Source organism: Pteropus medius, unplaced genomic scaffold (genome assembly GCF_902729225.1).
Source record: "Pteropus medius unplaced genomic scaffold, Ma_sr-lr_union100, whole genome shotgun sequence".
In the NCBI taxonomy this organism is placed as follows: Eukaryota; Metazoa; Chordata; class Mammalia; order Chiroptera; family Pteropodidae; genus Pteropus; species Pteropus medius.
In genome coordinates this window covers 12616169-12628847 of record NW_024352784.1, presented here as the reverse complement: position 1 = coordinate 12628847, position 12679 = coordinate 12616169, and the positions used below count along the sequence as shown (strand labels likewise).

The 12679-nt window shown below is 35.1% G+C and overlaps 1 protein-coding gene and 1 long non-coding RNA gene across 3 annotated transcripts in view; one reads left to right on the top strand and one right to left on the bottom strand.

Annotated features, from left to right (window-relative positions):
* The window catches only part of DLG2 (discs large MAGUK scaffold protein 2), a 1673246-nt gene that overhangs the window by 491142 nt on the left and 1169425 nt on the right, over positions 1-12679 (top strand). The window contains exon 1 of one of the 2 annotated variants that reach the window (XM_039848194.1): positions 565-1324. The exons of the other annotated variant lie outside the window; for it this stretch is intronic. Within the exon in view, the coding sequence (XP_039704128.1) occupies positions 1283-1324 (42 nt within the window). The 5' untranslated portion in view covers positions 565-1282. Of the gene's footprint in view, positions 1-564; positions 1325-12679 lie in introns of those variants that run through there. 2 annotated transcript variants of the gene reach the window in all.
* Positions 1-12679, bottom strand: part of LOC120590426 (uncharacterized) — a 92928-nt gene that overhangs the window by 72081 nt on the left and 8168 nt on the right. The window lies entirely within an intron of this gene.

Here is a 12679-nt window from a genome sequence, read left to right as displayed (position 1 = left end):
CTGTAAGCTGATGTGGAATGTCGTGGCAAAGACATAACCACTCTTTTTCCTCCCACTATTTTTGCTGCAGTGAGAACTGTTAATTTCTGCTTGCTTTTCGCCAGATAGCTTTAGAATTCTAGCTGAGCATTAAGGTCTTCCTAAGGCTGGAAATGAGTTTAGGACCTTAAATTGGACTTTGTCCTATGGATCAGTAAAAATTGAGTTAATTTGCAGCATCCGGTGCCTGACAAGAATGACAACAGAGAGTAGGATCTGATAGCGTTTTTGAATTAAGTTTTTTTCCCTTTATGGATTCATGGGGGCAGAAGCTTTTATTTTTCTCTCTGGCTCTCTCCCTTCCAGAGCCAGCTGAACATATTACATTCAGCAGCAATAGCTACTAAATCTGTGGTTATGTTACCCCTGGAATCTTCTGTCTTCATTCCAAACCCATCCTCTGTTATTGATTGTCATTTACCAATAAAGATTAGTTTTGGAAAATTGGATACACTGTTCTATTAGTGAACCTAGCAACTTTAGAAACCCCTGGAAGATGTGAACAGATATTACAGGACAGGGAAGTAAGAGAAGGGGGCACTTTTCAGCCATGTAATCACAGATCACTCCAGGGGAACCCAGCTTACATTTTAGGGGACTTTATGAGACAGTGATCCTTTAGTCTTGGTCCTATTTCACAGGGAAAAGCAGAATGAGATGTATTTGCACTGATTCGTAGTATTCGCCAAACAGGATGCTGCATCAGAATAGCCTGGAATATAGTGCAGAGCCCATATTAAACCTCCACAGGGAAAAGGGTTTCCTCATTTACAGTCTGCCCGATGCAATCTCATTGTAAAGTACCTAATAGGATAACACCAGGGCTCTCCAGAAATATAAGTAACTCATTGGTTAAATTTCAATTCTTCACCTCCCCCCCACTCCATCCTTCCTGGGTGAGCTCATTCCCCCCCCTCCAGTTTTTTTTTTTTTTTAACCCAGTGATTTAAAATGCTAGAAGGAAAAGCAACTGAAGTCTTAACTTTCAGATGCTGAATTCTCGGCTAATTGAAATTACTGGGCACAATGCTATATATAGCCAATGAAGAGATTTTGAGCTCTCACCCAGTGCCTTCAAGACATGTCGTTTTGTAGTCAGAGAAAACAGAGATCAATGCATTTTCAAACTGACAGAGGGAACGGATGCTCTTTAGTAGCACATGCCCAGCCCAGGACCGTGTGTGTGGGGCTTGCGCTGTGCTGAGAAGCTGAATACCGGTCCATATGCTCCTTATTTACTGCAATGTTCTTTGCATGTTACTGTGCACTCCGGACTAACGTGAAGGTAAGAGGAGGCGAGCCGACAACTGGGCACAATATACATGTTAAACCAGCTGCAGAAAATGTCTACCTTGTGTAGCTTCAGGACTTTTCGGATTGCTGGCTGAGCAGGCTGATTATTACAGGTGGTTGCAAGGGCTTTGTTTTATTGTTGCCGTGCAGCCTCGCTGGGGGAGCATGTTGGAACGCTGCTGTGAAGTGACCTTCAGGTTTAACTGTTTGTAATTCAGGTTCACGCTCACACTTGGTGGGGAGTGCAATGGGGGGAGGCAAAGATGAAATTATTTAGGTAGGCCAGAACCAAGAAATCAGAGAAGGTAAAAAGCTATAGAGCATGCTTTAGATTAGGATTTAAAGTCTTTCTTTTAAAAAGTGCTGTGAGCTGCCTGTGTTTGTGCAGCTTAATTGTTTGAGCTGAGGCTTAAATTTAGTGGCTGTAATGGTACTAGGATGTGTTCTGTGGGATACCTCACCATCCTGATCATACAAATACATTATTATTATTGGAAGTTGGAGACATTGATCATCCAAATCCTCAGCTCTGAGTGGGCTGTTTGTTTGAGCTGCGTGGGCACCGTTGCCCCGGCGTTGTCACCCCACTGACATTCACTTGCTGTAGCTAATGAGCCTCTGAAGTTGAGCCTAAGTTTAGGAGATTTACCCCTTGTCAGGAAGGACAGCAATATTATTGGAGAGGTTTTCTGACACTGTTCATTCAGCACTAAGCCAAACAGGCCAGCTGCGGAATTCCAGTTGCATAATTTCAGTGAATTACATCCTCTGTTAGTGTTTTGAACTTGTGTTTCTCATTGAAGGAAGTCCAAAAGGAAAGTAATTGCCTTTCAGAAAAAAAATTTAAAAGAGCAGTTAAGACTTGATACCTAAAGTAAGAATTTTAAAAATATATATTAATGTAAAGTGTTTTTCCAATTTATTTTACTGGGGGAGCATTTTAATATGTCTGAGTACTAAAGTTTTATTTTCTGTGTTTACAAGTTTTATTAAAGCACTCCCTGCTGCTCACTCTTTTGTAAGCCTTTTGGTTTTCTATTTGAATTTCAAACAGGTAGTATTTATATTTTGATGACCAATTCTTTTACAACCACAGTCTGGAAGTATTCTGTGGATCATTTTGCAGAGTTTTGCAAAATTTACTTTTTACTACTTTTAAGAATAACTTCAGCAATCAATTTTTTCATGCATATATAGTAAAGAACATGAAAAGAGATATTTAACTACCTAGAGAATGTGCCCAAATATCAACTTAAATTTATCCTGTTTCAAATTATGGGTATGGCAAACACTGTTTTGTAATCTCAATGAATTGTAAATGTTTTCCTTCCTCACCTTTTTTGAAGGAGAATAGTGCTTTTTTCAGGGAGATCTCCCTAAATAACTTAGATTAAGAGATAATTGTTTTGATGTTCCATTGTTACATTTCAGAAGTGTAGAAAAACCTGATTCCAAAGTTTCTTAATAAGGTTTTGGGAAATCTGCTTTTCCTCTTTACCATCGGTGGTCTTCGCGGGTTTAGCTTTAAATTTTTCTCACTTATGTTTATAAGCAAAAGAATAAAAACATTTGTACTGGCAATATCAATTCAGATGACTTTTGGGTAATAAATTCTTAGTACTTTGTCTAACCTGTACAGAGAGATGTAAACACTTCTGATACATTAACAAATAAAAAGTTTGACCATGTACATTGCCACATACAACATATACAACCTTGCTTTGAGTAGCTTAACTTCAGTTTTAAGTATGCTTATGTCCTTTTAATAATTAGCTTTTGCACTCTCCTGCAAATGTTATCATTTTCAGGTTATTTTTTCTTCTGAGATAGCAAGGTTTCTAAAAGAGTTCACAATTCACTTGTAGTCTGGTATTTTACCAACTTTTCACAATAAAGTTTTACCTGGTGTTTTATTTTTAATTTTTGTTTTATTTTACATTAAATTTTTAAAGTATTTGGTTTTATTTCCATTATGCCCAGAAATGACTTATTTGCTTAGTTCTGGTAAAGTCTCTTTTATAGTTTGTAGCTTTTCATGTTGCCATGATTTAACGTGACTGGTGTTACAGTGACTCACAACTTTCAGATTAAAATTCAAAAATGAGAACATCTCTTGTCTATTTTTTTTTTCTGCACAAGAAAAGTCACTAATATCACAATCTTTTATCCTAGATTTATTGTTTTGTTAATTGGACTTTTATAATATAGTGCAGTCAAAAGTTTTAAGAGTAGTTTTAATATATTTCATAAATATATTTTATATAACAATGAAGGCGTTAAATTTTGCATGAATGTGTGTGTGTATATATGTAGATATGTAGATATCAGAATGTGACTCATAGGGCATCATTTATTCATTTGTTTATCAAAAATTTTTGAAGAACAACTGTGATTTATGCACTGTGCTAGAGTTTGGGAAGCTAAGAGCAATAGTAAATAGTCTTTGCTTTCAAGAAACTTCCAGTCTTGGAAAGGACACAGACTTATAAACAAATAAGTAGTTTAAAGTATTACAGGACCAATAATGGATGTCTGTGCAGGACTTTGTAGGGACAAAACAAAACAGAATACTGGCTCATTTTACATGGACTGGTCAAAAAGCTTTTACTGTGACATCACCTCTGAACTGAGTCTTGACAACTCATGGGCTTTTACTCAGCAACCTGGAGTGAGGAAGGTATGTCTGGTAGAGCAAATGACAAAAGCAGGGAGTTAAGAAACAGAGCACTTTGAAGAGCTGAAAATAGTTTGAAATGGATGGAGCATGGGGTCTTGCAAGACTGAACAGTGAACTAATAGGGTAAAACAAATAAATGCGAGATAAAGCGATACTGTGAGAATTGACTGAGCAATCATCACCAGCTAACTCTTTAGAAATTGTGTTACTTTGCCGCCTATTTCTAGAAGGAGCTACTTCTACGGAAGGAGAAGAAATAAAAACTTCTAACCGAAGGGTATTATTTACATTCTGTTTTCTTTTTAGTTTTAAGTTGAATTTGATAAACATTTATATATTGGCTTGGGTTTAACTTTTTAAAGAATATGATTAGAACATTAAATCTGATTCTGCTCACTCTAAAAGGAGCAATGTGATCATTATAAATTGCCTACGTTGTATAAAAAGTACCTCTCTGATAAAACATATAGAAAGTTGTTGCACCAGATGTTCATATCATCTTGTCTATAGAAGTGACTCTATTTTTGAAAGTAATGATACTGATGTTAGTAACTTCCATCCAGGTGATACCTTTTGCTTTTTTAAATAACTTGTTTCTCATCTCATTATTTCCCTTCTTTCATCCTGCTACTATAAACATGCCCAGATACATCCACAAACCCATAATCTCTGAAATATAAATGGCAAGTTTTAGACCCATTTCACAGATAAGAAAACTGAGATAGATGAAATGACCAGTTACTCTGTTCCACTCTTTGGGTCAGAAGCAGACCTGGTATAGGGTTCAGGCCTCTTGACCACTGATTGACTGGCTCATCTAGTAAACCCTACTGTCTACCCCATAGATTCAAGCATTCTTCTTTTATTTTCAAAATTCCCTGAGGATAAATATAAGAAGTTTTTAGAAAAAGAGTGTAGAAGAATGATTTTAAAGCATGGGTTTTCAGGATTCCAAAAGAACTATGTTTGAGTCTACCTTCTCCATTTATTGCATTGGAATTTTTTCGCACAAGAAACTTTCTTAACTTACATGAAGTTCCATTTTTTCATTTATAAAGTAGAGATAATAATAGCTCTTAGCTATTATAAGAATTGTATGAAATAGACATATAAACACTGTAAAAATGTTTTTTAGAATATACTGTGTATTCAATCAGTTTAACTCATAATCGATAAAGTTGATGCTACCAAATAGGAATAAGACTTCAGATTTGCCTTCAGTAAGAATCATTAAGAAATTCTAGGGGAGGGAGCTTGGGGTGGGGGGCTGGGAGAACAGGGTGAAGGGTTAAAGAAAGTACAAATTAGTAGTTGATAGATGGTCACAGGGTTGCAGAGCATGGCATAGGGAGTGCAGTTAGCATTAATATGTTCGCTAGGCGGAGGGCCAGGGGAGGGAGGGAGCATTTGGGGAGATTGTTTTATGAACTATATAGATGTCTAACCAATGTACTATATACTTGAAACTAATTAAAATAAATAAATAAATTTTTAAAAATGGAGACTAAAGAAACTCTAAAAAAGAAAGAAGTTCTAGGAATTGAGCCCAATTGAAAGATATTTATGATTAATGAGAAATATATTTGAATATACTACCCCCTCTCCCGTCACTGTCACCATCATGACCACACATGGTCATAAGCTAACATGTAAGCTCTGTGGAAGTCAGGATTTCAACTGCTTTTATTTAAGTCTATATCATCAGCACCAAGCACAATGCCAAGTACATAGACGGTGTTCAATAAATATTTGTTAAATGATTGCGTTAACTGTGTTCTATATTTCTCTTTATTACTTAGCTTTTTCTCAAATTTATTTATGTTAATGCTTGTTAAATTATTTTGAGGGAAAGATAAAACAAAATCATTGACTTTGAAATCATGTAGGCCTGGATTTGAATGTCGGATTTGGCAATCACAAACCACTTGCTCTCAGCCACATACTTTTTCAATCTGCAGAGCCATGTTGTAGAGCTAGGTTGGAGGGAATCAATAATTCAAACTAAAACAATTTGTTGAATGCCTAACCATTCTAGAATTCAGATAGTCATCATGCTCATTTCTACTGAGCTTATTCAGTGAAGTTCCTCTTTTTCAAACACCCCACTCTTCTGAGCATTTGCTAGAGTTGTCTCCTGTAATTGGAATCCCTTCTCAGCATGGCCATGCTTGTCTAAATTCTATCCTTCCTTTAAAAACTTGTACAGAGAGTCTATCTTCCAAGAAGTTAACCCTAGCCATACTAACTCTTTCCTTTATTTCTGTTTTGATTTGATGAGTGTGAGTTCTCCAGCATTCATGCAATAAATCTTAAATTATTTTATGACATCACTTTCATGTGTATCTTACACTGCTAGCTAATTTCCATTATGGTTGGGTATTGCCCTCGTCCCAATTAGATTTAAAGACTTTGAGGACAAGAACTATGTATTTAAATTTTTTTTCTTATAGTTTTTATTTTAGGAATTCAAAAAAATGCTTGATAGAATGATTGAAAGGGGAATTTTCAGAAATTCTGTTTCCTTGTGCTGCTGATGCCTACTCTTTGCTATAGTCCATGATACATCCCACACATTGATGCTTTTAATAAACACCTTATTTGTTGTAGGCAAGGCTTGGAATCATGAATCAGAAATTTGGACAGTTTGTGTAATACCTATGCATCATGCAAATCAGGGGTGATCCTTCTCAGAGTTCCAACTAAATAATCATCTCTTTCAAGAGGCTGATAATGTGTTAGTTCCTCACTGGGCCCCTATATTATGGCCTCCAAATGGTTTTGAACCTACTCAGTATTTTGCATTTATAATACCTAAGCCTTTTCAATATATTGGATTTACAATTTCTAATAAGGCTCTTTAATTCAAAACTTAAAAAAAAAAAATACCATGAGTTAATTAACAAAGAATACAACAGCACAATAAGCAATAGCAATAACAGCTACCATTTTTCAAGTTCTTACTAGGAGTCGTGGACTACACCGATAACTTAGCACATATTTTCTCAAAATGCTTCCTAGTGACCTGTGATGTAAACATTATCATCATCATTATTTTATGGATGAATAAAGCTGAAGTTTAGGAAACAAATATAACTTGTCTAATGTCACAAAATTATTTTCTGTAAAGCCAGCTTTTAAATCAGATCTGTTTCACTCTAAACCTTTTAAAAATTTTCCTAAATAGATAATATAGATATGTGAACTATAACTAATTAGTATGTTGCAGACAACTCAATTTTTTAAAATAAAATAAAGAATTAAGTAAATAATAAAATTGCATGTTTTACATAGCATGACTTTACGGTTCCTTTTTATTGCTTTTTTTCTTTTTCTTTTTCATTATAGTTGACATGTGATATTATATTAGCTTCAGGAGTACAACATAGTAACTCAGCATTTATATACCTTAATAAATGGTCATCACAATAAGCTTAGTAACCATCATATAAAGTTGTTATGTTATGTTATTGACTATATTCTCTCTGCTGTACATTACATCTGTGTGACTTATTTATTTTATAAGTGAAAGTTTATATCTTTTAATCTCTTTCATATTTTTTGCCTATCTTTCTCCTCTCTCTTCTCTGGCAACCATCAGTTTTATTCTATGAGTCTCTTTCTCTTTTATTCATTTTTTTGTTCGTTTGTTTTGTTTTTTAGATTCCACGTATATGTGAAATCATATGGTATTTGTCTTTCTCTGACTTATTTCACTTAGCATAATACCCTCTAGATCCATTCAGGTTTCACAGATAGCAAGACTTCATTCTTTTTTAAGGCCAAGTAATATTCCATTGTATGTATGTGCTACCTCTTCTTTATCCATTTGTCTAGGTTACTTCCATATCTTGGCTATTGTAAATAATGCTGCAGCGAACATAGGGGTGCATGTATCTTTTCAAATTAGTGTTTTGGATTTCTTTGGATAAGTACTGGAAAGAGGAATTGCTGGGTCATATTGAGTTCTATTTTTAATTTTTTGAGGAACCTACATATGTTTTCCATAGTGGCTGCACTAGCTTATAATCTTGTCAACAGTGCATGAGAAGTCCCTTTTCTCCACATCCTTGCCAACACTTGTCGTTTGTTGATTTATTGATGATAGGCATTCTGACAAGTGTGAGGCGATATCTCCATGGGGTTTTGATTTGCATTTCCCTTATGATTCGTGATGTTGGCTATCTTTTTATGTGTCTTTTGGCCACCCCTATGTCTTCTTTGGAGAAATGTCTATTCAGATCCTCTGCTCAGTTTTTAACTGATTTGTTTTTTGATGTTGAATTATATGATTTCTTTATATATTTTGGATATTTGTCCCTTATTTGATATATTATTTTCTATCTCTTTTTTGAAGTTTTTACTATGTTCGTCTATTCTCCCAAGTTTAGTTAGTTAGCATATTTATGGACATTACTTTGATCTCTTTATCTGGTAGTTTGCTTATCTGCATTTTGTTTAGCTCTTTTTCTGGACTTTTTGTCTTGTTCCTTTGAATACGTTTGGAACATATTCCTTTGTCCTCTTATTTTGCCTAACTCTCTGTTTTTATTTCTATTAGGTAGATCAGCTCATCCCTAGGTCTTAAAAGAGTAGCCTTAAGTAGAAGGTGTCCTACAGGGCCTAATGGCACAATTCTCCTTTGTCATCAGAGCTAGGTGCTCCAAGAGTGTCCCTTGTGTGGGTTGCATGCATACTCCTGTTATGGCTGAGCCACAATTGGGCTAGCTAATGAACGTGCTGGCTCCCAGTGCAGCTGTCTGTGAGGCCTAGCCAGAATAGCTACATGCGTGCTGGTAGGCAGGGCTGGCCTTTCAGGGTTGGAGCTGCTTTGGAAGGGAGTCTCTTGACTTCTCTAATAAATGATGGTTAGAGTCAGAGCATGAAGCTTTCTTATGTATTCTACATTCATTCATCCACCAAATATTTAATGAGCATCTATTATATGTCAGGTATTATGTGTCAAGACCTAGTTGCTAAAGATAGAGGGTGGAACGAAACAGACAATATTCCTTATAGAATTTACATGCTAGTAAGCTAGGTGAACATTAAAAAAAGAGAGCTAAGTAAAATAGATAATGTATAATGATAAATGCTAAAAAGAAAAACAAAACTTGGAAAAGGTATCAGAACTATGAATATGGGAAGTGGTTGAGGTTACAATTTTAGATAAAGTGGTTAGTGAGGATCTCACTAGGAAGATGACCTTTGAATAAAGACCTAATGAATGTGAAGGGGGTAACTGTGCAGGAAAAGGTAACAGAAAGTGAAAGGACTTTGAGGTGGGAGCCTTCTGGCATTCTAAAAAATGCCTAAGAAGCCAGTGTGTCTGGCAAGATAAAGGGCAGGAGAATGTCAAAGTGAGCAGATCACGTAGGGCTTTGTAGGTTAGGCTTCTTCTATTATTGAAATGGAAAACCAGCAGAGTTTTGAGCAAAGGGTCATGGTTTGACTAATGTTTTAACAGCATCACTTGGACTTGTGTGTTGGAAAGGGACTTTAGGGGGGCAAGGTGAGAGATGTTAGTAGCTTGGATAAGGTTGGTGCCAGTGAGAATGGGGACAAGTTGTCTAATTCTGTATGTAATTTTACTTGTGGTATTTACCTTCTTTGTCTTTTCCTGCCCTAATACTGAATTCTCCTTAGCTGTAGAGTACTGATTCTTAACTCTTCTGTATTTGATCAGTATTAATTAGAGAAAAATGCTTTGGTATGTGGTTGCCATTCCAGTTGTACTACTTTTTAATCTTCTGAACATTCGAAGGGTAGATTATTCAAAATTTATGCCATATATATATACATTCAAAGCTTAATTTTGTTTTTGACTTCAGATTTTCTGATCTTTAGTGGACAGGCAACCCTAGTTCTGAAATGAATCTACTCTAAGCTACTTGAGTGCCGGAACCATATTTATATGCATTTATACTCCTATTGCCTTGCATGTGTCAAATGACCAATAAGTATTTGCTGAATGAGTGACTGAATGAATGAATGTTAGCATTCAAATACAGGGACATATTTTGCAGAGTGCCTGTTTGTATTTGGCATGGTACAACCAAATAAGAACAGATATAAAAGAAAAGAGAACGGATTTAATGGCAAATTATTACCTCATTTATGACAGTATTTCCCTAGCATCAAAATCTTTAGGAAGTGGCCTGGAAATCTGGAAATGGCCCTAAGTAATTCTTATCAGAAGATAAGTTTGGCAAACACTCTTTTCTGGCTTATGTTCAGGATTAAAGCAGTGAGTAAAAATTTTGTGGGGAAAACTGTTATGTATTAATATTTGCCTAAGTAACATATATATCCAAAGTTTTTCAAACTTTTAGCCAATAGTAAAAACATAAATTAAAAATTGCAACCCAGTATAATTTTCACAAAACAATTAACTTTACCAAAAGTTATGCATTCTGATATTTCTATCCTATTTTTACATTTAAAAAAATATTGTTTCTTTTTTATAATTTTAGGTCAGTATTTACTAAATGTATGATAATCAGAAAAACGATTGAGAAAATATAATTCATATTGACCCATTTAAAACTGATTTCTTCACTTACCTTTAGTAGAGAGTTTGAAGGCATACAGAATGGGTCATAACTCACAATTTGAAAACACTGTAGCATGTTCTCTGCTTTAAGGAACATACATCCTCAATTAGGAATATGCAAATGAAAGATGACAAATTACAACAGTGAACCAGTACTAAGCAGGAAATGTGTAAAAACACACAGGGAGCTGTCTATATAGTTTGAGAATTCATGGTTTAGCACTTCCCTGGCTCTTGAGATTTAGCCTATCATCCTTTTACATACCTCATTTTTATGGAGTATTAATACCTATTAGTAATAATACCTATTTTTATGGAGTATTTGTGATGTGTCAAGCACTTTTCAAAGTACTTCACTCATTCGATCTTTATAATAATCCTAAGAGAAGGTTTTATTATTAAGCCCATTTTACAGATGAAGGGAGTAAGCCACAAAAGTTTTGTTGTCCAGAGCCTCATATCAAGTAACTGGTGGTACTGGGATAAACGCCAGGTACAGAAATCAGTACCTGCTCAGGACAGGTCAGTACTTGGATGAATACGTCTCTTACTCCAGACCCTTGCTCTTATGCTTAGCACTCTGGCATTTGAGTCCCTTCTCCAAAGGGGCTGTTTTGCATCCCTTCAATTTCAGTGACTTGTTAGATTTAGCATCTGATCAGATGCCACTTCTCCTTAATTTGGGTGTTTCATAGTTTCTTCCACTAGCCAAGGCTCAAAAGAATCCCCATGGGTCTGACCATTTGTACCCTCCCATGAATCCGAGGGTGCTTATACTTAAGGGACACTCATAACTAATCGAAATGTGGGCACCTTTATAATGAAGCCTATTTCCTTAATTCTGTACTAGTTATTAGTACAGTAAATAAGGTAATAAAACTCCTTAGGATGAATTGATATTGCTTGGAGAATTTAGCTCTTGAGAAATAAAAATGGAAAGATGAATAATAAAACAAGGAAACATTTGACCCTGGGAAGGTCTGGCCCTACATAATTCTCAGATTAAACTAGATCTTTTCTTTTTGTTTAGACTCACAAGAGTCTTTGGCACTTCCAATATAGACAGAAAGTTAATCGAAAGAAGCTGAGGGAGCGTCTTCATTTAAAATGAAAGATGAATAGTAGGAGATGAAAATTGAATCTTGTTTTATTATTTATTTTCTAATGGGTGTACTTCAATTTACATATTATTTTATAAGTATACATATTTACATATTTTAAAAGAATTTACCTTTCTTTATTTATTTGTTTATTTGTTTGTTTGTTTGTTTTTAAGGATGTACCTAGGTTCAGAAAAGAGAGTGTGGCCATAGGTATCCCGTGAGCCTGGAAGGGAGGGAGGAAAGTAGATTTCTGAAGTAGATCCCTGAATCTTATTGGAATAACTAAAATAACCCATTGCATTTGTGTTGGATGTTTAGTTGATTAAATTATAAGCTATACTCTTTTAACTCTTTAGGAACAGTAAAGTAAGGAATTAGTTTTAAATGAGTCAGTATGCATTATTGTATTTCTCAACTGTTTTTAAGATTGTAAAAGTAATGTATGCTCATTATAGTAATTATGTAATAAAGTACAGAGAAGGACAAAAAATTTGCACTTGGTCATAACTCTGCCATTCATATGTAAAAACCTCTGTATTCTTTTTATTTATTTATTTTGTGTGCATGTGTGTGTGCATGTGTATGTTATGTGTGTAACGCATCTAGGATCTAGGACCAAGGTATATTATTTGTACCCTGTGTTTTTGCTCAATACCATATCATAAGAACATCCTCATGTCGTTAAATAATTCTCCATGAGCATCTTTTTAAATGGCTGCATAAGAAGAAAGCTTTTTTTAAAAAAGTAAATAAATAAAGATAGGCAAGGACCTAAAGCATTGTTTTTCTTAGACCATTACTTTTCAGCAGAGGATAGAAAGCTTTCAAGTGTAACCTTGAAATAGTTTTGAAATGAGATGCAGTTTGGAAAAAATATATGGTAAGTCTGAGTTTCAAAAGGATCATTGCCATCGTACTTCAAACAGGGAAGAATTGTATACTTAATGCAAATATGTTTCTAGCTAGGCCCCGAACACTGCTACACCCATCCCACCAATAAAGTGCTTTGAGCTGGGT